Source organism: Alternaria hordeiaustralica, assembly GCF_023758085.1.
Source record: "Alternaria hordeiaustralica strain BMP 2776 chromosome Unknown scaffold_11, whole genome shotgun sequence".
NCBI classification, from domain to species: domain Eukaryota; kingdom Fungi; phylum Ascomycota; class Dothideomycetes; order Pleosporales; family Pleosporaceae; genus Alternaria; species Alternaria hordeiaustralica.
In genome coordinates this window covers 57,935-85,163 of record NW_026056783.1, presented here as the reverse complement: position 1 = coordinate 85,163, position 27,229 = coordinate 57,935, and the positions used below count along the sequence as shown (strand labels likewise).

The 27,229-nt window shown below is 52.4% G+C and overlaps 4 protein-coding genes across 4 annotated transcripts; 1 reads left to right on the top strand and 3 right to left on the bottom strand.

Moving 5' to 3' along the window:
• Positions 1 to 862: 862 nt before the first annotated feature.
• Positions 863 to 3,123, top strand: SDH1_2 (succinate dehydrogenase flavoprotein subunit; the record flags this gene model as incomplete). The annotated part of the gene is made up of 4 exons (XM_049388547.1): positions 863 to 904; positions 1,117 to 1,409; positions 1,467 to 1,631; positions 1,680 to 3,123. The coding sequence occupies 4 exons, from the start codon at positions 863 to 865 to the stop codon at positions 3,121 to 3,123; spliced, it is 1,944 nt and encodes a 647-aa protein (XP_049243446.1).
• A 3,722-nt stretch (positions 3,124 to 6,845) lies between these two features.
• On the bottom strand, positions 6,846 to 8,704 carry J4E84_005954 (uncharacterized protein; the record flags this gene model as incomplete). The annotated part of the gene is made up of 4 exons (XM_049388546.1): positions 6,846 to 7,278; positions 7,334 to 7,755; positions 7,807 to 8,074; positions 8,130 to 8,704. 4 exons carry the CDS (start codon positions 8,702 to 8,704, stop codon positions 6,846 to 6,848), a joined length of 1,698 nt encoding a protein of 565 aa, XP_049243445.1.
• A 2,142-nt stretch (positions 8,705 to 10,846) lies between these two features.
• Positions 10,847 to 12,253, bottom strand: J4E84_005953 (uncharacterized protein; the record flags this gene model as incomplete). Its single annotated transcript, XM_049388545.1, has 1 exon — positions 10,847 to 12,253. The coding sequence occupies one exon, from the start codon at positions 12,251 to 12,253 to the stop codon at positions 10,847 to 10,849; it is 1,407 nt and encodes a 468-aa protein (XP_049243444.1).
• A 2,673-nt stretch (positions 12,254 to 14,926) lies between these two features.
• On the bottom strand, positions 14,927 to 19,528 carry VPS10 (vacuolar protein sorting/targeting protein PEP1; the record flags this gene model as incomplete). Its single annotated transcript, XM_049388544.1, has 4 exons — positions 14,927 to 15,548; positions 15,600 to 18,794; positions 18,842 to 19,032; positions 19,082 to 19,528. The coding sequence occupies 4 exons, from the start codon at positions 19,526 to 19,528 to the stop codon at positions 14,927 to 14,929; spliced, it is 4,455 nt and encodes a 1,484-aa protein (XP_049243443.1).
• Positions 19,529 to 27,229: the final 7,701 nt, after the last annotated feature.

The window sequence follows — 27,229 nt, the reverse complement described above, 5'->3', positions numbered from 1 at the left end:
GGTGCTCTTCCGTCTACATTGGTGTTAAAGTTGAAGTTTAGATATTCTCCACGTCAATGTAGGCTTCGAGGAGGTAGATGTTTAATGTTTTTCCCTTGTACGAGTTGATTTAGCCAACATAATGTCGAACTGCAAGCGTCATCCCATGTACTTGTAACGAGGATTTGAGAAGGTTGTATGCACATGTGCAACTCAGACGTTGATGCGGCTGACGAAAAGGGTCTTGGAGTAAATAAGAATGGTATGCTAACGTTAGTAGCATCACCTATCCTAGCAACGTAACGTGCGGAGAAAATTCCCTGGTACAACGACTGGGGAACAGCGTTGTGATCGTGTGAGAAGGTCTATGACGACGACGAATGAGGCTCGACATCTTGAGCGCCAGCGGCAACAACTGTCGGCCCAGACAAGGTGCATGAGTCAGCCCAAGTGACAGCAGTTGCCATGTGCTTCGCAGGTACCATTATTGTCCCGAATGTCCAAAGCCGAAAGTTGGCTGTCAAGCGTGTAACAGTTTAATGTGCGATGAGTTTGTTGATGGAGTCTTGTCTACAATCGCCAAGGGCCTTGCTGTGCAAAGTACACCCGAACCCATAGCCTCTGTGTTGATAGCCTATATGGACTGCGTGACCCTGCAATAGAGGCAAAGATGCATCACGTTCATCAAGAAGAAAAGCCGGAATGAAGGGCAGGTACTTGGGAGGCAATGCAGCCGAGGCCTACCGACCCAATTAGCGCGCTCCGATTTTAGTTGGTAAGTAACGCCGTCGGTCGCAACTGCCATCATTGACCTCCAACTTCAAATCCACCAGGACCTTTCGCACTCCCGTCGTATACTCTCCGCTCTTCGGCTACCGCCAAAATGAGTTGTCTCAGGATGCGTCGTACGCAGCTTGCAAGCCAGGTGAGTTTTGACAGCCCTCCCACACCACGCAGTCGCAGTCAACGGTCGACAAGCCCGGCATCCGCCGCACCGAGGCGTGTGCCACATCCCACATGGCGTTGGCAGAATGTCGCATGTCGACACGACACTTTCGCAGTGCTGGACAATGCCCTTGGATCTTCCACGTCTTCTTACGAGTCTTGACTGTTCAATGGCTAATGTTCGCCTCATAGCTCGCGAGGAGCTTCCGCCCAACTACACGAGCCTTCTCTTCCACCCGGCCAGCGCAGCGCATATTCGCTACCGAGAACCTGCGGGCGAAGGAAGCGTCAGGCTTCATCTCGAGCAAATACCCCGTCATCGACCACGAATATGATGCCATTGTCGTCGGCGCTGGAGGAGCTGGTCTCCGCGCGGCATTCGGTCTCGCTGAAGCTGGTTTCAACACAGCCTGTATATCCAAGCTTTTCCCCACTCGATCGCACACAGTCGCAGCACAGGGTGGTATCAACGCCGCGCTCGGAAAGTAGGTGGATTGGACAAACATGCGATGGGTACGACAGCAGCTGACGGATATTTGTAGCATGCACGAGGACGACTGGCGGTGGCATATGTACGACACAGTCAAGGGATCAGATTGGCTTGGTGACCAAGACGCTATTCACTACATGACAAGAGAGGCGCCCCAATCCGTCATCGAACTTGAGAACTACGGCTGCCCCTTCTCGCGAACCGACGATGGCAAGATGTAGGGTCAACCCAGCTCTAATTTGCGCAGCATGCTAACGTCGTCCAGCTACCAGCGTGCTTTCGGTGGACAGTCGCAGAAGTACGGCAAGGGTGGCCAAGCATACCGATGCTGTGCTGCTGCCGACCGTACTGGTCACGCTCTCCTCCACACTCTCTACGGACAATCGCTACGACACAACACCAAGTACTTCATCGAGTTCTTCGCCACTGATCTGATCATGGAGGACGGCGTCTGCAAGGGTGTTGTCGCATACAACCAGGAAGACGGAACCATCCACCGATTCATCGCAAAGAACACCGTCTTGGCCACTGGTGGTTACGGACGTGCCTACTTCAGCTGCACATCCGCCCACACCTGCACTGGTGACGGTATGGCTATGGTTGCTCGCGCAGGTCTTCCCAACCAGGATCTGGAATTCGTCCAGTTCCACCCCACTGGTATCTACGGTGCTGGGTGCTTGATCACTGAAGGATCCCGTGGAGAGGGTGGTTACCTTCTCAACTCCGAGGGTGAACGGTTCATGGAGCGTTACGCACCAACTGCCAAGGATCTTGCCTCCCGCGATGTCGTATCCCGATCGATGACCCTGGAAATCCGTGAGGGCCGCGGTGTCGGACCGGAGAAGGACCACATCTACCTCCAGCTCAGCCATCTGCCCGCCGAAGTCCTTCACGAGCGTCTACCCGGTATCTCTGAGACTGCCGCCATTTTCGCTGGTGTCGATGTCACCAAGCAGCCCATCCCTGTTCTTCCTACCGTGCACTACAACATGGGTGGTATCCCCACCAAGTACACTGGTGAGGTCATCACCCAAGACGCTCAGGGTAACGACCAGGTCGTCCCAGGTCTGTTCGCTTGCGGAGAGGCTGCCTCTGTCTCTGTTCACGGAGCCAACCGTCTCGGTGCCAACTCCCTCCTCGACCTTATCGTTTTCGGTCGTGCTGTTTCTCACACCATCCGCGACAACTTCAGCCCCGGCCAGAAGGCTGACCCCGTCTCCGCCGATGCCGGTGCCGATTCCATCTCCGTCCTCGACCAGATCCGCACATCTGACGGCGCCAAGTCGACTGCCGAGGTCCGTCTCCAGATGCAGAAGGTCATGCAGACCGATGTCGCCGTCTTCCGAACCCAAGAGTCGCTCGACGAGGGTGTCAAGAAGATCCACGACGTCGACGCCGACTTTGCCAACGTTGGTATCAAGGACCGCAGCATGATCTGGAACTCCGACCTTGTCGAGACCCTTGAGCTACGCAACCTCCTCACCTGCGCCGTACAGACTGCCGAATCCGCCGCCAACCGTAAAGAGTCACGAGGTGCTCACGCTCGTGAGGACTTCCCCGACCGTGACGATGACCAGTGGATGAAGCACACATTGTCGTGGCAGAAGAAGCCACACGGTGAGACTCAATTAGGTTACAGGAAGGTTGTTGGTACCACTTTGGACGAGGCTGAGTGCAAGGCTGTACCACCATTCAAGCGTACATACTAGAGGATTGGTAATTTGGAAAGGAAATGAGGGATGTATTTTGTATTCTATGTACATCGGATGATGGATTGCATGTTTTAGCATGTTTAAGAGCGAAAGCCGTTTAGGATTGAGAATCGAATCATTCAAGTTCATATTGGTATGTCTTGTCCACTGTATCAACATTTGTAAGCGCTGGCTGGATGTGCTACAGAATACTGCTCTCAGTGGATGATGTAGCTACCCTGGCGTGTGGAGCACTCCTTCCCTGCCTGACTGTGTTATTGTGGTGGGGGCTGTCGTTCTCGGCAAGTGCGATGCTCACCCGCACAGCACGACAACATCGGCTTTTCGACCACGACACGAGCGTCGCTACCTTCAACGCCGGGCAATGAATACTGTTCCAACCAAACAGGGAACACGGATTTCGCTTCGACGTTCGTGCACCCACACTCATCACGAACCGAACATGGCTCCTGCCGTGTATAAGCCAGGCTGGCTTCTAGCCTAGTCTATCGTTACCCGAGGGCTGAAGTGGCTGGAGTGGCTGTCACCACGCCAGATGGGGATCCGCTCATGGCAATAACAACACCTTGAGAGTTTCTCGCACTCTGGCACATCACCATGGCGGAGCCTGTGTCAGAAATTGTGTTTTTACAAGTTGTGAATTCCAAGGCGGAATGCACGAAGAATGCTTGCACGCAGGCAAACCTATTTCGGGCACGCATCGTCCCGGGAGGCCGCAGCTAGGCCCTCAGCTCTCTGCAAGAACCCATTTCACGCACGTTCATCAGCCCCCATCTGCGCCGGAGGTCTATCGCAGCCGCCACCAAGCCGAGTTCAGGCGGCACAATGGTTCTAAGTCTGCCATGCTTCAGCCTTCTCGATAAGAAATTTGTGGGGGGCTTGAACTTATTAGAGGCTACTTCTCAGCCTTTTCCGATGAAATTGTTACTCGAGTTCCATTTTAAAAGGCGAACACCGTTTCTCTCTCCCATTTTATTCTCCTCGCTGAATGCGGCACCATTATTATAATATCAATACTTTCACCTCGTGGAATCTGGCATACACTTCTAGGCAAGGAATCGAAGGCTTTTGAGCTATTATGGATCCATTCCAAGACCACCACATAGCCTCTGTTACTTCTGGGTTAGCAGGGCGTCGATTATCGTTGTCCCAGACATCTCCCTCTTGGTCAACTTCATCATCGACAAGATCGTATCCGCCAGATGATGATCAAGACTTTGAACCCGAAAGATCGCCCTGTTCTCTCGGTGCAGAGGCGTTCGATGGAGGAACTGAACTGACGTACTATCCGTAAGTGCTATGTTCATACCATCATCATCTTCCGGTGGAGCTTACAGGCAGACAGATCATACCGAACAGGCAATCCAGACACTCAGACCTTGCTCAAAATCCAGAATGCCAGGTCTTCATTTTCGTCAGTCACGTCTTCATCCTCTTCAGAAGCGGACGATGATCGGCCCACCCAAAGAATGCACCAGATGAACGTGGTCGTCAAAGCTTTCTGGAAACTGCCAGTCATTCGTGACATAACCTGGCCGTTTCAGTGGCTCAGCCGCCGATTCAAAGACGTCTCTTCGAACAGCCGGTTCCACGGTTGGCGTATGGGTGTTCTATTAGGCTCCTTTGCTTCGTCGCTTGTTCTTTGCTGCAACATAGGCATCCTGGTGTTCGGCTCACTACGGCACGGCTCTGCGGACAACTTTACCGTGCTATCAACTGGAAAGGCCAAAGACATGTCTTGGTGGTCTAGCGCTATCCACATCGTGATCAATGCGCTCAGTACAGTTCTTCTAGCTGCTTCCAACTATACTATGCAGGTTCTGAGCTCGCCAACAAGAAGAGATATTGATCGAGCTCACTCTGCGCGCCATTGGCTTGATATCGGGATTCTTAGCGTTCATAACTTCAGCTATATCCCAACCCGACGGAAGCTTCTGTGTATCATCATGGTAATGTCCTCTATACCTATACACTTATTGTAGGTTTATATCAAGTTTTCATCGGATCAGTTTGATGGCTTACTAGTCTCAGCTACAACTCTGCAGTCTTTTACATCGGAGCAGACAATAAGTACAACATCTCCCTGCTACCAACAGACTCTATTGAGTACGAAAGTCTATCACTTCAGGCAGATACAGCCACCAACGACGATCGCAATGTAACACTCGACAATAGCAGAATAGACAGTGCATACCATGTGGAAACCAGTTTCCATGAATATGGAGACTTGTACCTTGCGATCGACGGCTACTTTCATGGAAATAAGTCGGAGCTTCCAGAACTGGGTGAGAATGGCTGGCCATTTAGCGGTCCAGAAGTACTTTGGAATCCAAACGCATCCTGGCCCTTTGAAATAGAACACGATTTATACCTCAACCGAAGTATCATCAATGGCACTTGGACGTACGTCAGGATTAATTCGACAATCACCGCCTCTACGGAAGACGGCAACCAGATGTGGGCTCGTTACACTCACGGATTTGCAGAGTATCACGTCAAAACATCCAGTCGCATCGAGCTAAGTCTCACCTTCATGGCGATCGTGATCGTCTGTAACGTCGTGAAGCTGTTTACGATGTTGTGGGTGGTATTCATGGAAAACCTGGACTATATCGTTACTGTCGGAGATGGAGCAGCCTCATTTCTGGCGTACCCCGACTCAACGACCAGGGGCATGTGTGTATCAACCAGACACGAAGTCATCGCCAAAGTTGGGGCTGTCACAGACATTTCGAAAGAGGATCAAGATCTACTTGGGATTATAATTCGTAAATGTGGCAATCTTTGGGCCAAACGACGCAGTCAATACTCCACTGCCCTCGACAGAGATCGAGTATATACCTCGTATGCCATGTAAGTCCACCTGGAACTATAAACTCAAAAAGGGCGAAGTTAACGTCTTACTAGCTATGCAATTGGTTGTGCGCTCTTCTACGGTCTAGTGATACTACTCTCGACTCTAGGACTCACAAGTCCTAGATGGGGATCCGCAAGCCTTACCGCGTTCCGCCAAACTGAAACGTCCGCCCAGGCCACACTTTTGAACGCGTGGCTTGCCAATATCGCCCAGTTGGTGCTTTCCTACTTTTATCTCGCTATCAACAGCGAGTGTACCGCTATGGCTGGAGCTGCGGAGTGGAATAACCTGGCAGTCTCGCGCAAAGGCCTACGCGTAACTCGTCCCGTCGGGGATCAACGCGAGAAGTACATCCTCCAGCTGCCATATCGCTGGTCCCTTCCTCTAGCTGCAGTGAGCGGTGGTCTACATTGGCTATTATCTCAGAGCATCTTTATCGTCCGTATCGACGCTTATGACCGGGAAGGAAAGATCATGCAGGCTGATTCTCAGTCCGCAATCGGGTTCTCGGCAATAAGCTTCATAACTTTGATTCTCTGCTTCTACGTCCTTGTAGGTTCCGTAGCGTGGATAGGGCGAAGACAGATGAGGGTTCGAATACCCTTCGCGGCATCCTGTAGTCTAGTCATGAGTGCGGCATGTCATCCACCACCAGACGACATCGATCCTCACTTGAGACCTGTCCAGTGGGGTGTTACAGAGGGTAGTATGTTTGAAGGGGAAAAGCATTGTTCACTTTCGTCGAAACCTGTAACGAAACCGAAGGTTGGAGAGAAGTATTTTTGAGTAATTAGCTGGAAAATGTTCAATTTGATCATGAAATCATGATGAACCTCGGGCGCTTGCAACCAAATCACAAGTATTAACGTCGCGCGAAGCTAAACCAGCCCCTCCGCGGCTCGGTGGCAACAGGCGCGGTCTCTACATCCTCCGCCGCTAACTCGCTCACCGACTGCTGCTCCGATACTATCGAATTAGTCGAAGCGAACGAAGACGTCTGCACCATCATCGGACTCTTGCCAGGCCGCCACATGATTGGTAGATCCTTGAGCTTATGACCCTTCTCCATGAGCGGAATTTCGCTTTCCAGATCAGTCCAATTGCGGTGGCCTTCCCCCTCATAGGCCCGGCGCTGAAGCTGCCATACTCCATCTTGTGTCCAGCGTGCAATGCGAGGACCGAGTGCGCGACGGAAGCGAGTGAGGTAGACGAGGAATTTGAGGAGTGTGATGTCGATGATTGCGACGAGAACGGAGAAGGCTATGATGAACGAGAGACCGAACACGTTTATGTTACTGGCATGAGTTAGCGAAGGTCTCAGGCGCTGCAGAAGCAAGTGAGTGTACTTACACAAATCCACCTGACTTTCTCATCTTCTGAGCTCCACAAAGAGCTTTTTCGCCTTCTGTCTCTGGTTTGAGAAAGACGTTGTCTTTGAACGGGTCGCCAAATTTAGGTCCACTCGCGTGCTGTGAGACCTGGATTTGCATCGCCGCCCAGACCTCTTGTTCCCATCCCAATACTTCTTGTTTCCAGAAACCATTGGGTACGGACGGAATATCAAAATCTCCTCGAGACATCATGGTGGTTACTTTACACGACATGACATTGACGGTAGCATGTAGCCAGACCGCTTTGACGATTAGTTGCAGCACCGCCCGTTGCACGCTGTTCGCTTCTGGAAAATCGAAGTCGCGGAATGTGTGGTAGGGAACACCTTCAAATGGCGTACACCAGTCTTCTTGACCGTCTCTGCCGTGGCAATACTGAAGCTGAGCGATCGTTAGCAATAGGTTCCACATAGCTCTGAATGGTTCGCTCACATGCTGCGTACACCCCACACCCTTAATCGGATGATCCGCTAGATATTGCGAGAAGGGTTTACCGTTGGCTGCATCGACCTTCTTCACTTCTTTATGTGCTGAGTACAGGGGGTCATCGACAGGTTCCTCGAACTCGAGAGAGTTTGGCAAGAAGGGCTTCCAGAATACATCGCCTTCTGGTCCTTCAGCACTTAAAGGGTAGAAGCTGTCTTTCGGAAACCAGGTAGGAAGGATTGTGTTATTTGGTCCGGCATAGAACATGCCGCCTCTTTGATAGATGGGTTAGTAAGCAGTATGATCGGCGTGTTGTTGCGATGACTTACCGCGGAACTTTTGGATTGCCACTAACGTTGGACGAGACCAGATAGGCAAGGAAGCTCTCGCCAGTATCAAGAGGGGGCGTGGGTCCATAGAAGATAGCTGCAACTTGTTCGCCTGGAAATATCTCCCGGAAGTTCGGTTTCCAAATGGGCATGTCTTTCAGGTCAATGACATCGTAGTATCCGTCAACCGGTAAGACAGTGCATTCGATCTTCTTTCGAAAGGTAACGCGATACTTGGCGGGCAAATTTAAACCGAAGGCTTTGCCTACGTCTACCAGGCCAGAATCGACACGAACGGCGTCGGTATCGCACATGGTATCGTTGAATGGACAAGGCACATCTTCGACTGTGAGTGGGACATTGGGCTTCGTGAAGACGTTGCACGTCACAGGAAGTGATCCGTTACTGTAACAGTCCTGTGTATACGCTGGAGCAATTATATCGAGTTCGTTCGCATGTGTCCGCCATGCCGTTCCGATGAGGTTCGTGCTTCCACAGAAGGGGGAGTCGACCAGTACCTCAATAGCTCCAGTATTGACTATGAGCGAGGAGAACACTGAGGCTGCGATTGTCATAGTCGTGAAAACAACTGCAATGAGTACCAAGAACACTGATCGAAGGAACGGCCGGTCTGCTTTTCTTCTCCAAGCCCACCATAGCTTTAGTGCTTCCGCAACTACAGAGCTGGGTGTTGGGAGCGTTCGCAGTAACGCTTGCTGCTGTCTGAAGAGTGGATCTGCTTCCTGGCCATTGGCTCGAATTTGATGGATCGCGAAGGCGATCAGATGCCACAGGTGTGCGGTACCTGTCAGGATCAGAACCTGATTCGGTAGGTGAACTGACTATCTTACCGAGTGTTGAAAGTATAGCTAGTAAGGCAACTACGAGGTTACCGGTCTGAGTATCGGTTGTGATAGTTCTTCCTAGAATGGGCCCGCCATCCACATTTGTCCTGTAGTGTTCTGTCAGTGGCTATGGAAACATGATGTAAAGTGATATAACTGAGACACGTACCATGCACCTGTCTTGACGTATCGCGAATCTAGCTCAAAAGACATGTCTGATCAAGAATCACTAATGAAGATTACGAGTAGATGTGCTTGCTCGCAATCTTCTACAGCGAGTAACGCCATCTCTTTAATACTATGAAGTCTGCTACAAAGCGCAGTAAAGCATCTCCAACGCTCAACCTGAAGGTGGCACAGTTGATCTACGATGCTTGGCGAGCGGTGCAACGAATAACGGATATCGAGGAAACGACGAATGGTGTTCCTGGCGCCTGGATCTCGACACACTGGGCGTTGAGACCCGAGCTCGAAACTAGTGCGCCATTTTTAGCTCTCCACGTTGTCCGGGGATGCTTGGCATGGTGTTTTGAGGAACTTCGGCGCCTAGAAGACTGCAAGCGCGATGTCGGCGCTAACGTGCATGTAAACTCAGGCGCAGCTGTGCCATCCTCAAGGTCTCCGAGGACCATATCACGGATAGGCGTGATAATTCACCTGAGAGACCTGCTTGCCGCATGAACAGTCGAGTTGCGATGGACAAGCGCACTCGAAATGGGCAGGACTCCACTAGCCATTTCGGGCCGTTGCGACGTCGCGAGACGGGAGAAAGTCAGACCATCGACATGGCATGTTGATACGGAAAACGGAATGGAGGAGTGACTCCCTCTCTATTCAGAGCTGAGACATCTATGGTTGTGTTCAAACCAAGATTGTGATGTTGTAGACAGGTTGGATAGGGTCACAAGGAGTTGCGAGAGGTGGGTACCGCCCGCCCTCAAATGATGCGCTAGTCCACTTTGAGACCCATGGGCCTGATCTAGAAGTCGCTCGATCTCGACCCGATTTTGCTGGTCACTGATGTTTCAGAGCGCTCTCTATATGCTTCCAGAAAAACTTCGGAATTGTCTGGGCCACGTTCGCTCCCGTCTTTCGACTCTCTAAGTAAGCGACTGTCTGATTGACCGCAAGGTTGCACACAGCCGCATGGACCAACATCGCTTGCATTTGCCGCACTGACTTGGCCAAGACACTATCAGAATCTGCCGTATGATCAACGTCCAGCATCGGGGATGTCAGACAGGCGGCCTGGTAGGCGAGTATTTTATCTGCAGCCTGTAACGCTTTCCGCCAGCTTGGCAGAGTGGCGGTGCATAAATGCTTCAGATGGCTGTGGAGTCAATGTCTACAGGCATCTACACAAGTTCGCCTTGTAATGCTAAAGTGCGCTTGTCGTTGTCCGCGCGATGAGCGCGAAGTACTATGTTAGATCATGGTAGTCACAGCCACATGCGCTATTCTTCACAGATTTGTCAGATGCAAAGTTGGAAAAGCTGCAAAAGTTGGCATGTACAATGACTAGATTCGTCTATGTAGTACATACTGCTAGAAGCCCACCGGTGCGGCTGCGCATGAGATCGTTCATAGCAGGATCACTTCGTACACAGCCAATACCCAATGCCCTTCTTCACCCCAGCCGGTCAATGCGATGAATAAAAGTATTGACAGCGAAATTAAGATCCGACACACTCCCCACTTGATGACAAAAAAAGAGACCAGTCCGTGCTGAAGCAGGTACATTGGATTATTATGGGGCAGCTAGAAGAGCCCAAAGATGAGACAGAAATGCCGCGGTAACTTTTCGAAAGAAGTACCAACAATGAGGGGTATCATGCAATCGCTATGCTCTCATGTGATGCTCTCTTGCTTGCTCTAGAATCGAAGCTTGGCTTCCCGGGAGTGAAGCTGGAAGCGCTTGTCGAGGGTGATGTCCTTAGCGATGACAGCAGCGGCGGCGCGGGCAGCTGGGCTACCGTTCAGACCGCTGTGGTCTGGCACGACATAGTTCTTGGTAAGACGCCTGGCAACGTTGCCATCAACACCGTTGCTGAGGAGTAGGTTTGCGCTTCCGGCAGTGTTACCCTTGACGTCACCCTGGCGGGCAGTCTCGAGGAGCTTGGCCTTGAGCGCAGCAGGGTTCTGACCAAGTCCAGCAACATCTTTGGTCATGAGAGTGGCCATGACACCAGTGACGTGAGGGCAAGCCATGGAGGTACCAGAGAGGAAGTTGATGACAGCGTCGCCAGTGGCCCATGAGCTGAGAATCTGCTCACCGGGAGCGTAGATGTCTACGCACTGACCGATGTTGGAGAAGGTGGAGATCTCGTTATCGATGTTGACAGAGCCGACAGTGACGACGTTGGAGTTCTTGCCACCAAGGTGAGCAGGAGTGCTGCCGCAAGCGTCAACACCGTCGTTACCAGCGGCAACTGAAACGTGAATGCCAGCGTCTGAAGCACCTTGGATAATCTCATCGACTGAGTTGGCGGTACCCTGAAGACCCCAGGACATGCTCATGATGGAGCCGACGAAGCCTGGCTCTGCCTTGCGCTTGTTGTGGTTGGCAATGACCCAGTCCATACCCTTGATGGTGTCAGAAGACGCACCAGAGCCGTCGTCTCCAAGAACCTTGACTTCGATGATGTTGGCGCCTTGAGCAACACCGAACTTAGCGCCACCGGCAGTACCAGCAACGTGAGTGCCGTGACCATCACCGTCAACGAAAGAACCAGTAGCGGTGAAACCTTCAGAAGCGCGTCCGGTGAACACAGCGTGGGAAGTGCGCACACCAGTGTCAATGACATAAATATCGACTCCGGCACCGAGGGCTGAATCGTCGAAAGAGTAGACAAAATCTTGGTCCTGAGGGGATCCCTTAGCGCCGGCTGCGCTCGAGACTCGCTGCAGACCCCAGGGAGCGCCTTGTTGTTCCGCGAAGGACTTAACATCGGCCTTCTCTTCGACGACGTTGATCTCTGCCATGTCGGCGAAGATCTTAGCGTGTTCGTCGCACATTATGATAACGGCCCACTTGGGGTTGACACCCTCTGAAGATTCAGCCTGAACACTGTCCGTCTTGCTGAGCTGCAGGGCGTCCACATAGTCCTCGATCTGCCTGGCTTCCGTGTCGTTACGCCACCAAGTGACGATGTACTCCTTCGTCTCCGTGGAGTGGTTTGCGGGGAGAGTGTACTTGTTGATAAAGCCATCAGAACCAATCTCAAGTGCGGAGGCACTGGCGGCCAGGAGCCCGGCGGCGATAGCGAAGAAAGACTTCATGTTGATTACGGTAAGGATCCGGTCCGGTAAAAAGTTGTTGGAGGAGTAGAAACGAAGGTGGGGCGAGCCTGGTAGTCACTGGCAATGAATGTGGAAGGAACGCTACGGAGTGCAAGTCAGTGACAGGCCTGCTGTGAACAAACGACTAGTGAAGCGGTGGACCAGCGACCGTCTTTGTCGGTTTATAACCGTGAACATAGGCGGTGTTGGGGCTACGCCTTTTGAGACAAGCATACAAAAGGGCTATAATAGCGCTGTGTGGGGTCGAGGTATACGGCAGATTGGGGTAGGGCAGGCACACAATGTGCGGCAGCCTTGGGTTGGCAAAAGCTAGGGTACTCACATCAACGTGCAGGTGCGACGGAGTCGTGTATCAGGCAGGACGTGTCTGAGGAGGAAGGCGTATCGGCCAAGACGTGCCAGCACGCGAAAAGAAGAAAGGGAGGGTGGTGAAGGGAAGCAAAGTGAGTGAGAGACGAAAAAAGTGAGTGTTGAAGAGAGAGACAGAGCACTCCTAATGAATGGAAGCGAATGTGGGGTTGTAGGAGCAAAGAAGGACCAAGACCGTTGGGAAGGAGTGATGGGAACCTGCCCAGGCGGACGAGACGGCCTCATGTACTCGCTTCGCAAGTGTCCAGGCCATAATCACCAAGCTCATCGTTGGAGCCTCCGCATGTGAAACGGCTTGGCTGTGGGCTTGTTCCCGCGAGCTACCAGGCCCAATTCACTACTGCGCGCCGGTAGCCAAGCCGCGACGGTCTGCATCAAATCGCTAACCAGGGGTAGAGCGGGCCCTAGGGACCCTCGACGCACGATTGGGGCGCCTCGGGAGATTGTTCGTGGTAGAGCGACGACTGGCCAATAGCGAACATTGTATTGCACGGCCAACATTCATATATTTGGGCGCACCAATCCGTTGTTGGTCGCACAATACCGTTCCCGGGCTTTCGAGTTGCTGAAATGGGAGATGCGGAAATTGAATGCAAACACTCGCCCCTGCCGCGTTGGTAGTTTGACTGACACAGAGGGAAGGAGCAGCCTTAGCCGACTCAAGCTTGATTGGCTGTCCGCTTCTGAAACAGCGTGGGCCTGCGTCACAGCCTAAACCAGGCAAGCGCCTAGGGCCAATCCCCACATGATGCATGAACCTGCACTCAACGCAAGAAAATCCAGACAACAGTCCGCACGGCCAAGGGGCCCGTCTGCGCGTCCAAAGATCATGCACGACCGCCAGCAGAGCCGTGGCGTCCTATGAACGCGTCAATGCCTGAGCCACTCGGCACCGCAACGGCTTTCGCTCTTTGCATCCAGTCGCCACCGTCGAGAGTGCATAGTTTGACGCGACACAATGGTCTCTCTCCGCAATGTGTCAAGCCGTCCACCACCCGGAAACTAAACACCCAGAGCCACATATCCGAATGGGGCGTTTCAATGTTTATTAAGGGGACTCGTACGAACTGATGGCGTTACACACCCGGTGATTGGGAACAGACGACTCTTCACACTGCACATTGTACTGCGTCTGTGTGCATAACTACGTCCCATGCAGTAGCCACACACCCCGAGTACTGGCAGAAGCGTCTTCACGACGTGCGCCCTTGCCGTAGTGCCTTGAACACAGCGTCCAGTTCCCCAACGTTTCGTCCTCGACTCGTACCACCCGAGGGTCTGTTTCGAGATGTCAGATATAGCACGCATAAGAAACACCACCCGCGCACCACCAATTACAAGACCACTTCAGCCTGAACAACAAGAACTGCGGCATAAACAACCATGACCTGTAAAGAGCAGTCTCACCTGTCAAAGAAAGAGGCATAAAGCTGTCAGAAACAAACAAGATGACAATGTTTGATCCGCGGCCTACTTTTGGCCCATCGACAACAATTGCGCTTCACGTCCAGCAAGGCCCAGCAGATTGGTTTGGATGCCCTGGTCGACGACCACTGAGACCCTCAATCTATGTGCGCCGCATCGTGGCTTGGTCTTCGAATCATGGCCACACAAGTCGGGATTAGGCGCGGCGCTTGAAACCACACTACCAATCCCTCGCTTGGAGATGGATGGGGAAGTTTCCATCGCGCCACTAGATGGAGATCTACAGGATCCAATCTACCTCAGCCAACGATGCAGAAACCATGTGGAGTTATGGCGAACACTGGTAGGGAATGTCAAATTTTCCGATCTTTACTGTGGAGCAGCATCGTCGTGGTTGGGGTCGCTCTATGCCGGACTTTAGATTGTCGATGCACCACGGAAGACTGTACCGTTACTCTATCTGCCCAACGGCTGGGGTAGAGAATTCTACGCGATGCACACTAAACTCTCTTCATGACGCACAGCATCTTGACAGACGCGAAAGCGATAAGCTTTAGCCACCCGTCAACCCGCCAAAGCAGGGTATGCAGCTCTGCCTGTGCAGGAGGCTATGCACAGTCTTCAGTCGGCACTGCAACATGCGTAGTTCATTCAGAAAGAGAATATCGCGTTACATTTACATAGCCATCAAACAGTTCGATTGATACAAAGAATGTACAAACTCGATCCTATCGTACCCTGCACCCCCCAAAACCCATCGTTTCAACCAACTAGCATAACCATGACCATGACCATGACCATGACCATGACCAATACCAAGTCTCCCATGTCCATCTTAATCATCTAATAACAGGACCTCTATACTTCCTCGTCACTCTCATCGCCCAGCAGCTCTCCTTCGTCGGGATCGACAACCGCGTAGTCACCCCTGCCACGCGCAAAACTGCTTCTAGAAGTATACGTCCTGCCGTATCCCCCGTAGCCACCTCCGCCACCCATTCTGCCTGCCGCCCATCGCCACACACTGCCCACGAGTAGGGGTAGCGCACTGACGACAGCCACAAGGCCTGATACAGCGACGATGGGATACTTAACCCATGGTTGGTCCGAGTCGAACGCTCCACCTCCATTGCCATCGCCGAGGCGGATGCGACCGAACTTGCCGTCCCAGTGCTTCCACACATAATATCCGATACCACCTGCGGCAGCAAAAGGAAGGACGATAGCCAAGAAGAGCGAGAAGCCACCGATGCCGTGCTTCTTCTGGAAGTCCTCTTCGAAGCCAGGGCAAGGCTGCACGTCACCCGTCTTGTCGAGCTCTCGGCCGCCTTCGCAGGTAGAGAGGGGGATCTTGCGGAATCGGACATCCGTGTAGTACTCTTTCACGTTCTTGTCTTTGCATACGGCTGAGGCTTCAGGGAGTTCGAGACCGGCAACAGGTTTGCAGTCGCCGCTTGCATCGCGTTCGTAGTTGTATGCACTGTTGAATGTTAATTTATGTCGCCTGTTAAAAGTGAGAAGTGGGTGTTACCATTCAAAGTCCCGTCTGGTGCAGGAGCAGTTTCGGGCAATCTTGTGCATCTTGTCGATACGCTGGCCGTTCTTGCATTTGGCGTCCCTCTTTTTGCGGTGGTATTGCGCTACGTGGCCGAAAAGACATTGTGGCTCCTCTTGCTGTAGAGGATGTTGTGGGGTCCAGAGGTCATAATCACCGCTTGTGGGATGCTCTTCGTCGAGCTCACAAGGCTTGCTGAACTCCGGTAGACCGGAGAAGTCAAGGTTGACAGCAACAAGTTCCTTGCTGTCCTTACCCCAAAGGAGAAAGTTCAGAGAAGTGTCGCTGGGCACAGTGGTAATGGCTTCGACACGCATCTTGTGATCGGAGAACTGGTATAGGTTCCACTTCGCACCGCTGTCAAGCGAGTAGTAGACGTGATCGGTGTCTTCTCCACGGCGGACAATGACGATGACGGAACCTTGGTCGCCAAACTCCCAGGCGTAGGTGCCCTTCTTGATCTCTGTCCAGGTAATGCCTGCGTCGGTCGTCATAAACGTATTGGCTTCGCCAAAGGTGGTCAGCTCTGAGCCCACGTTACCGACAGCAAGCATCAATCCAACTGCTGTCGGGGAAGAGTACATCTCCCGAGCATCGGCGCGTTCGGTGTATCCATGGATGTGTAGACCGCACTTGTTCTTATCCGAAACGTCGCAGTCATATGCCTTGCCTTCCGAGTCCTTCTCGGGTGCTTGCAGAGCTTCCCAGTCCGCGCCGTCGTTGTGTGTGATACGACTTTGCTTCTTCTTCTTGGATCCCTTGTTGACTTCATCGACGTTGACAATGACGTTGGCGACAGCAACTCCCTCGAGACCTTGCATCTTCTCAAAATCGACATAGCCTTCTGTGTTCCGGTTGACGGCGCTCAGGCTCATCACGTAAGACGTGCCGTTGCTGTTGCTCTTGATGATAGAGCCATACTCCTGGTCCTGTGCTGGGTTGACTGTCACGTGGAGGAAGACTGCATGAGTGGAGCTATCGAGAACCGTGTAGGCAGTCTGGTGAACGTCGAAGAACTTGGGAGGGAACTTGGCATCGGCGAAGGTGTTGGCGTCGAGACTGGCATCCAGGTGGAGGGTGCCATCATCGGCTTTTGTTGCGACAACGATGAACTCGGACATGGTCGCGAATTCTACAACAGATTTGAACTTGACATCCTTCTTCTTGAACCAGTCTTCGCTGGAAATGAGTTCAAGTGGGGCGCTCATCTCCTCATTTGTGTGTTGCTCGCAGAATACCTGCTCCTCCTTGACACTTCGACCGGCTTCGCGCCATACGAAGGCGCACTTCTTGACATAAGGTACAAGCGGGTCCCAGCTTTCCTCTTCACCATTCTTCTGTGAGACGTAGGCTACAGTATGACAGTCTTTGTCACCAAGCTTGTCGCAGTTCTTTCCGCCCATCCAGATGATCCAATCCTGCTGTTTGGGATGGAACTGCATGATCTGCAGCCTTTCCTTGTTGGGCATAACGGGTGCCTGGTGAGAGCGGATGCTGTCATGACGTCCACGATCTGTAGAGTAGTAAAACTTCTTGCCGGCAGTTAGGAAGTAGACTCTGTTGTTGTCGTACTGATGAGGATAGATCCGAACGACCTCATCATCGACGGCCTTCTTCCACTTCTTTCCATGGTCGTGAGTGATGTAAGCCGTTCGCTCGTCGGTCAACATAACGACTGTTTCGTCCTTGTCCCGGTCATTACCCTCAGGGTCACTCTGGGTGTTACCCTCGAGGTAGTATTGCTCCAAGAATTCGCCTCCCTTGAACCGGGTGATCTCGCTGGTAATCTTATCACTCTTTGGTGGTGGCTTCTCTGCGTCGTCGCATTCGCGCTCGACTTCCTTGTCTCTGTCCGTCTCGCCCTTACATTGGTCGCCGGGTATCTTCCTCCATCCCGACTTACCCTTGTATGTCTTCGCGTCACCCTCGCAAGCGCCGCTCGGTAGGCGGAATGTGTTGTCAGGCTCGCACTTTTTGTCCTTGCCTTCTCCAGTGGGTGTGAAACCGAAATCGCATTCGTAGTCCCTGTACATGTCACAATCGCATGGCTTGAAGCTTGGTGTAGGGTCTTTGAAGACCTCACCAACGAAGCACTCGGCGTCCCACTTGCGCCTGCGGAACAACTGCTTGTGGCCCATGACACAGCTCGGGTCACCGTCCGCATCTTTGCGCACAGACCATTCGTCATCAAAGTCGCTGTCGCCGCACTTCTTCATCATATCAGTAAAGTCGAGGTGGATGATGACATGTTCTCGGCCGCCACCTTCCTTCTTCTTCTTGGATGCGTACAGCATGAACTTCAAGCTCGTCGAGTCAGGTAGGGTCGTGAGTTCGCGTGCGCGGATCTTGTAGTCAAGCTTGATCTTCTGCCAGGTATCCTTTCGACCGTGCTTGAATGAGTACCTGATCTCGTCGGTGTCGCCCTCGTCAAATACGGCTACCAAAACGGAGCCCTGGTCGCCGAACTCGTACTTGTGAGCCTCCTCCAGAGCCAACTCCCAAGTGAGACCCGCATCGTCGGAGACGTAAAGATCGCCGTCGGTGTACTTGCCCAGATACTCTCCAGTATTTCCAACGCCCATGACGATACCAGGTGCTGGGCTCGAAAAGACCCTCCCACTGTTGTGCAGGTTGGTTACAGAGTGTAGGTGCAACTCGGTGTCCTTGCCCTTGACTGTGAGCTTCTCGAACGACCTGCCATCATCGAAACTGATGCGCGACTTGAGCTTCTTGCCCCGGCCTGACCTTTCCACCTCTTTCCAGTTGTCCACAGTGTTGACCAGAACGACACCCTGTATGTTGGCGATCTTCTCGAAATCGACGTAGCCACCCTCGTTGCGGTTCGTGTGTTCGACGTTTTTGGTGAAGTGGGTTCCGTTTGAATTACTTGTGTAGAGGTTGCCCATGTCGACGAACTTGGAAGTCGTGACGTCGACCTGTATGCTGTAGTTGGTTGATTCGAGGATAGTGTATGCGTTTTCCTCGATCTTGTGGTCGCCAAACTGGGAATGGTGCCATGTCTCGGTGTCTTGGGTTACGTAGAGGGCGAGTTCGCTCGAGTGCTCGGCTTTGGCGGCGGCGACGATGTAGCCCTTGACTGCAGCCATGTTGGCCATGCCCTGGACGGTCCGGCCGGAGGACATGACAGGCTCCTCCTCGTTCTTGAAGTAACTGCGTCTGTTAGCTGTTGCCTGCGGTTCTCGCCCGTCGCCACTCACTCGTCGGATATCAGGAGCCTGAAGTCCTTTGACCTGTCCGAGTATTTGCCTCTTGTGATGCACAGTATCCGGTCGTCGTGCTTGTCCTTGCCTTCGAGGAAGCGCTCGGCGCCCTTGGCCCACTGGCACATGCGGCGGTCGTCGACGAGGACCTTGGGCTCTGACTTGAAGCCATCAGTTGTGTAGTATGTCTGGTTTGGGTCAGTCGCTGAATTGCTACAAAGCGGATAGAACACATACTCGTCCAAGACATGGCGCAGTGAAGCAGTTCTCAATCTCGTGGATCATGATCTTCTTGTTGTCCTGCGCATGCCAGTTGACCGGTACTTGCGGCGACGGCGGAAGCTCCGTCTCAAAGCTGTCCCAGTTGTCTCCCCGGTCGTACGTGATCCAATGCTTCTTCTCGCCCAGGACCAGCGCGACCTTGTTGTCATACGGACTCTTGATTATGCCCAATCCGCGCAGCTCGTCAATCTTGCCCCAGCCCTTGCCGGCATCTTGCGACCGCCAGATGCTCCCCGTCTCGAGTTCCTGGAGCAAGGCGACGCCGGAATCGTCAAAGTACATGAGGTTGACGAGGTCATTCTTGAATGGCGTCACCGCAACGAGCGGGTCGTCTTTCTTCGCGGCGGCGGTGGATGCTAGTGCCAGCAGGGCGGGCAGCAGGAGGCCCTTGTTGTATTTCATGGTTGCATAGAGGCGAGCGTAAACGTGTGTGATGGAGTCTGGTGAATGCGCAAAGCGAAAGAACAGCTGGCTGCGGGAACAATCACAGCCTCGAAGCTATGCAATGGCAGCCCCGATGACGCTTGGCAGTCTGAAACAGTCGATGCGCCGTGGTGGCGTAGGCGTAACCGGCGCGCAAACGTTGCTGTGAAAGCGTAGAAATGGCTGGGAAACAATGCAGGGGAGTGCAACAGATTCTGGGTTGCGAGGCGCAGTTGCGCGATGATGGGCTGCCAACTGGACAGATACGTACACAAGCAGCCCTCCCGCGCGTCGTGACGGCTTCCGCGGCTTCTCGCCGCACCCACCATCCCTGTCACTGGTATTGCCGGAAACAGCACGCGACTGGCGCCTTCACCCACGTCTCAGTCGTGGAACACTTCACTACCACAAACTTCATCATTAATCGTCTTCTAAACATAAACTCCGCTTCGGTGACTACAACTACGACTACGACTATATGAGCCTGATCTCCGCGCTCACTCGCCGTGGATCTACGAGCCCCACCTGATCGATCAACTCCGCCGCTCAACACGCCCAGAAGCAGTCTGCTTGACGATTCTACGCATAATCAGTACACTTTCGCGATCAACTCATGCACGAGATCTCGTTGATGAACTTACGGGCGCTTTGAGATTAAAAAAACTGCGATCCCACCCTCCAACATTGCAGTGTGGGTACTTCGATGCATCCTGATCTCGGAAAGACACGGTCGCGACATCGCCAAAAGTGATGACAATGTTAAGAGAGTCATACACATCCTCAAACTCTTCCGGTTCGCCCAAATGTACCTCAATTGGATAGCCTAATATCGTTTTACTGTCTTCGATCACAGCAATGTCACCGAAACGCATAGCATCGTGATGACTGGAAGAAAGTGGAGCATGGCCGCTGTTGTCGAACACAGCCAGAGTCAACTCAGCAGGCCCACGCCTTCTAGTCGACTCTTTGATATGCAGCCTGCAAATACCCTGTTCATAAAGTGGACTAGGCGTTGGAGACGGTGTGGTAAGCGATGCAGACGTAGACTTTGGCGACGCCGTTGGGTCACCTGGACATCGGTTCCAGCTTGGCTGAGTTGAGTATTTGCAGTTGAGCTCTAGGGTACCGCTCACGGTCATGGTCAACAAGGGTGCCACGGTACCTCCGCAGTTGCAATAGTTCTCGACACAGCGTTGTCCATTCTGTGCAATCACGTAGGCGCACCCTGGGATCCCACTGATACCTGGTCTCGGTACACCTGAAGCTAGTGGAGTCGCGATCGTTGTGAAAGAAGACGAGTCTGTTGTATGAACGGTGCTCGGTGTAGTTGTCGGTGGGCTTGTAGTTGTGATGCTCACAGTCTGTGAGAATGACCATTGAGTAGAGAAAACGGGCTGCGACCTCTGTTCGGCCCATAACTCCAATGCAGCCCTGCCTGGCTCGTGTTGTGGATCGAACTGTAGCATGAATTTGCCATCCAGCCATAGATACTTTTCTGGGTCGCCTCCTTCATGGGGTGGGTCCGCATTTGGATCACCACCCAGTCTGCGGTCGTATGCCACAACTACCACGTGGCTATCATCATATTCACTAACGTCTTTGAAAACGTTGTCTCTCAGGACACTTCGGATGGCGTTGACATGATTCGGGTACGCTAGCTCCGAACCGTATGGAGACCTAGGGGTGATAACGATGACTCGTGGCTCTTCGCCTTCCGCGAAGGCTTTGTCGACGTGGCATGCCAGACTCAAAAAGCTCTTGGGCGCTTCGTCCATATGGCAGCTGTTCGTTGACTCCAAAACGTCGAGCACGTAGGTTTGAAAGATACTCGATTTGCCTTCTTCCTCATCCTCTAATGGTTCATCCCAGGTATTGTACCATCCATCGCTCGGGGATTCCTCATCATACAAGGCTAGAAAGCCAGGAAGCTCCCAAAAATGGGACCACCATATTGCAGATTTTGACACGACCAACACAGACGTGCATCCGTACAGATTTACCAAACCCAGTACCATTTTTGCGTGGTCGTATGTGCGAAATAGCGCAGACGGAACGCCTTTCCCAATCTCCGTGCCCGTGTGGCCATGGGGAACGAAGACTCGCTCTTCGTTATTTGTTTCCAATGCATGCTTTGCATCAGCAAATCTGGAACGCATAAAAGCGTTGATGCCTTCTTCCGTAGTACTCTCCGGACGATCGAGCTGTGCCAAAATCGCTGAGTCGAGGGTATTCGACCTGTTGTATGCGACATCGGCCATACCTCCGCCAGATCCTTCCATACTCTCTACATAGATATCCTGGAGGCATGTTTTACAGGAAACACCACATGGCTGAAATCGAGGACAGAAGGGCTTCTTGGCATACGATTCCCCTGGAAAAGTGCCGATAACTGAAGTTGGCACAGCACAAGCCATGGAGCTAGAGACACTAGATGATACCGAAGTGCTGGAACGGGAAGTATCAGTCGAGATTTCGGAGTTTGATAGCAGCATTGAGGTGGATGCGTGTGCAGACTCAGTAACATGTGGCCCATTGCTGGTAGAGGGAAGCGGGTGTGGTGGGGTGACTGGTGGTGTGTTCAAGGATGGATTCGCCATAAACTTGATCACATCAACAATAGCCGCCATCTGGACAGCTGATGTCGAAATTGCTGTATGAACGTCCATTGCCCCCTTGATCAACAAATCAAACGTATGACTAATGTCTGACGCCATGCCAACAACGCACGAAATCGTTTTGAAGATATCCCCAATGAACGGAAGCCCACTGCTAGACCGTGTGCATGAGCCATCTTTCTTATGGTGATCGTCGTCGTCATCCTCGTCGTCTGGAGATGTTCGACCCATGAGCGAGCCCATCTCTTCCATGAACATGCTAACACCCTCTGCAACCACGGTTTGCTTTGCTGGATCCATACTACTCTGGCTCCAGTCTTGCACAGCTAGCGCCACACCCATCCACCGCAGTGACGCCGTCGCCAATGCAGAGGATATCTCGAAACCAGTGGGGTTCAATGTCGGCATAGTAGGTGCATTTGAAATATGTATCGGGATAGGTGTGACTATTGCGCCCCCGGAGAGAAACTGCAGAACTGCAGTCTGCCCCAGGGTCACAGTCGTAATCATCACTAGCGTTGGTGCTGCGAATGGAGCTGTAATGATCGTAGTGAAGACCTGACCACTGATATTGTATGAGACGATAGGTGCGATTGGAGTTTGCACCGATGTCATGGTAATTCGTGGCGTGGCAGGTGTCGTGAATATCGTGGACTCGCCAGCATGCGACGTCCACGAAGCCGGAGAGGAGTGCTCATCAAGTGTAGTAGGGTTCGAACTCTTCGAGAGCACCACTGATTCGGTAGACGATGAACCTGATGCTTCTTGTTGTGTTGTTCTAGTCGTCAAGAGCGTTTCCAAGCTAGGTGTGTTGGAAGAATTGGGATTCAACGTGCTGGTATCTGTAACAGCTGGTGCCGAAGATACGAGGCTTAGTGTTTCATTCCTGGAATATACTGAAGAGATAGAGCTCCTGCTTGCATGTCCAATGATGGTGCTAGTGTTGACATAGCCAGATGCAGTAGCATTTGTCCATTGTGGCGACCCTGATAGAGTAGTCGAGGTGGCCTGTTCCAAGGGGAACGTCTCGATGATTGTTTTCTGGCTCTTTATTGAAGCCAGGGTTGTGTTAGCGATGGAGTGATTCTCCGTCGCGTGTGTAGGGTCCGTGAACGAGCTCGCGGTAGAGGTATTTGACCAGGATATAGAGTTAGACACTGTAGTGGTCTCGGAAAGAGTAGACGTGACAGCAGTTGGAGATACGAAGACCGAAATGGTGGAGGGCGACATCGTCAAGATCAGCAAACCAGCTATGATCTTAAAAGAAGACATTATCAGTGCTGTCGCAAAGTGCCCGAAGATGTGAGAAGCCTGGATAACGAGTCTTTGTCCTATGAAGTCAACGGCTCTTACCGCAATACCAGGAAGCTTTTATAGCTCGAGCAGGTCCCTATTGCTGCTCACCGGAACAGTTGACGAAGACGGTAAACTTGATCAGGCCCGCCACGTAGTCACACTGCTGCTCCGTGCCTGACAATAAAGTGACAGTGATACATTTTCTTTGCGATCGCAAGTCCCATCGTATCGTCGCAAAGAAGACCGAATAGTCAACAAATGAACGCAAGTTTGTTGCAGGAAGAAGAGGTCAATGCATGCGTAGTAACATCGCCAGGTTGACAATTATCAGCAATGGGAACATCGCACTCGGGAGTCTTCGGAAATATCTGTGATATCAGCCAAAAAGGTCGCGATGGTATTACAACAACTGTGACCCGATGTAGTCACCCGCACGTGTACTCGGAAATGCCGGTCACTCCATCCCCTTTCGTAAGAGGAAAAGGTGAGCCGAATCGAACGGCCTTAATGAGCCGTTGCGCAAGATATGTGCTAAGTCGGTAAGTTTCCCATTTTGTCGCGAGAATGTGCTGCGGATGATGGTCTCCACTGATCTGGGGACAGCTTCCGTGGCACGACACGTGCACGCGGGATCGAACGCGTTGGCTCTGGGTAGCTCCTCGCATGGCGCACTCAGCTGTTGGAGTGGTCGCGTGGATGTAATGATCATGCATGTTAGATGCAGGCATGCCTCGTAAAGGAAGGAAGTTGACTTGTCGCGACGCATGCCCACATTGAAGTTGGCGTGTTACTGGGGAAGCAGCGCGTCGGCGTCAGCGCTACCTAACTTGAGCGGCCCTTGCCTGCTTTAGCGTGCCAAGAGAGCCTTCCGGGGGTGTCTCCACTGCTGCTTCCACATTTCAACTCTTCTCAGTCACGGCGGCCTTGCGCCTGGCCCAGGTGTGCAGCAAGCTCTCAGAAACAGGTCGATCGCGGCGCCTGTATGTCTCACTGCGAGCATGCATTAAATGCGTCTATCTTCCAACGACACTTGGCAAAAAAACCACGCTTCCTCGGAAAGGCCTTCCAGCTGCCCAGGTGCATGATCATGCATCTCGCAGGCGCCACCGATGACTGGAAGCTCCCCTCTGTGCTGGATGTCCTATGAGCTTCGTCTACAGCTACTCCGTAATCGACGCCGGTTGTTCCGACGGCTTCTCTTGTGCACTCAACTAGCAATTCTGATGAAGCCGGTAAGACGGCTGCTGCATACTGTGCGTCGGGTCATACTTAAGGCCTACTTTGAGCCTCCCTTAAGTCTACTACCTATTACCCCATCCTCGTCATGACTCGATTGATCAATATCTTGGCGCGCTCTCTGTACTCGTGCGTCACGTTGGCAACTGCCGAGGGCGGAATTACCCCAAATCAGATCGACCTGATCAGAGATGTTGCAATCATCGGCGGAGGCGCATCGGGGACGTACGCCGCCGTTCGACTTCGCGAAGACCTAAACACGAGCATAGTGCTCATCGAAGCCAGACCAAATCTGGGTGGTCACACTAGCACCTACCACATTCCCGAAACAAACATCTCGATTGATTACGGAGTCCAAAGCTATATACCTTACGGACCGGCTATCGATTTCTTTACACGCTTTGGGATTGATACGGTGATCCCCACTAATCAGAGGTTGACGGCACTCAATATCGACGTCAAGACGGGTGAGGAACTGGAGGACTACAGCGCCCCGAGTACAAATGCAACCAACGAAGCATTGCAGCGATGGCTTGCGATCACGTCTAAATACAGAGATATATTGGAGCCCGGCCTTTGGCAATTTCCATCTCCAGCAGATATCCCTGAAGATCTTCTTACGCCATTCGGTGAATTTGCTAAGCTCCATCAGTTGGAAGCCGCCGTTCCACGGATAGTGGTGATATCTGGTGTGGGCTATGGAGGCATCCGCAATCTTTTGACGCTCACCGTCTTACAGGCTTTTGGGGCCTCACTTACGAAAGGTCCGTCGATGTTGTAGGCTTGTTCATAAATTGAGACTCTCTCTCGCTGAGGGTATTAGCTTACTGCTTGTAGATCTATTGAGCGGCACACTTTTCAGACCTGTTGGCAATAACAGTGTTCTCTACGAACGCGCACTCGAGCTCCTTAAGCCAGACGTACGGTTATCGAGCACCGTTCACGACGTGAAGCGAACCAGGGACGGGATGAGGCTATCAATCAAACAGGGCGATACCAGCTACATCATCAAGGCACGTCGCATTCTGTATACCGCAGGCCCAAGCCCAGAAAATCTGGCTCCTTTCCATCTCGACAACAAGGAAACGGCTGCCTTTTCGAACTGGCTCACAGAGTCCAACTTCGTAGGAATTCTGAAGGCGCCTTGCTTACCAGAAAACTATTCCATCACATGTTTGCCTTCAGCAGCGGTACCAGCTAACCAGCTTGCGATCAAAGACTGGCCATACAGTCTGCGTCTAGACTCGACAGGGCCTGTAGGCCAAGGTCTCTTCCGAGTCGTCTTCGGCGCCAACTACACGGTATCTCCGGAAGCCTTCACAAGCATAGTCTTGGAAAGCGTCAAAAGAATGCAGGATGCTGGAACTGTCGCCGCGGATTGCGAATCGGAATTTAAAGCGCTTTCGGACCATAGCCGCCCTTGGTGGCCGCGGTCAGCTGAGCGGTTTCGAGCAGGTTTTGTTCAAGACTTATATGCACTGCAGGGATATAAAAACATGTGGTATACTGGATACGCCTGGGGAGCGCAATACAGCTCAACCGTTTGGGCATTTACCGACACAGTCCTTGAGAGACTCATAGAGGATATGATGAGCAGGACCTGATCCATTACTTTGGTGCGCGTACGCAGTTGAATCAGGATCACATATCTCTGCTGTGGTTGGCTGTCTCGGTGAAGGTTAAGAGATCTCATGGTTTTGAATGCTGAGCGCGCTAGAAATTTACACAAGCCTCGTAGATACGACAACACCATTGTTGTCATAGCATACATGGTCTGCTCTTTACTAGAGCGTTCATCAGAGCTCTGTGGGTATGGGAAAAGGTTGATCAATGTCAACGCGCTATCCTAATGTCCCTATATGTGATGAGTGACCACGATGCGAACATTCATATGTCTCGTGCTAATGCTCTGCGTATACCCGCGATCGATGTGTTGTCCCAGCGACGATCGGTGCGTGTAGTCACGGAAGCAGGCGGATACAGCGCCCTGTCAGCAAAAGAGTCAATTCCCAATTCCTTTGTATCTCATACTTCAGTCGTGTTCGCGATATTTGAAACAGCGTACGCTATCTTGAGCACGACGAACACGTCACATGTGCTGAACCGTCACGTTGAAGACGGAGACGGAACACGATTACTGCCGCCGCCAAATCGGCGTCGTCATCATAAACCCAGCCAGAGTACGCCTCAGAATCATTGCTATTGAATTATTACGAGACGAGTTCGAATGGACCAGCGCTACAACTCAAACGCGCAGACCTTAGAAGAACAGGGAAAGCGATGACGCTGGGTTCGGTCACCACCGGCAATTCGATGTGTGATTGGATGGACCCGCCGGGTTCCTGCAGCAGTCCCCGCCGGTTTCGGGCTGGCCCACGTTGCTCTTTGTGCTCTCCTGTTTGCATGAACACCAACGTGTTTTCACCATTGACCTCAATTCCACTGGAAATACATCTTCCCAACATCGTTTGCATCGAACTTGTGCACATCGTCATTCGCCCCACCCTGCCTGCCAACGCAAATCACATGCGAG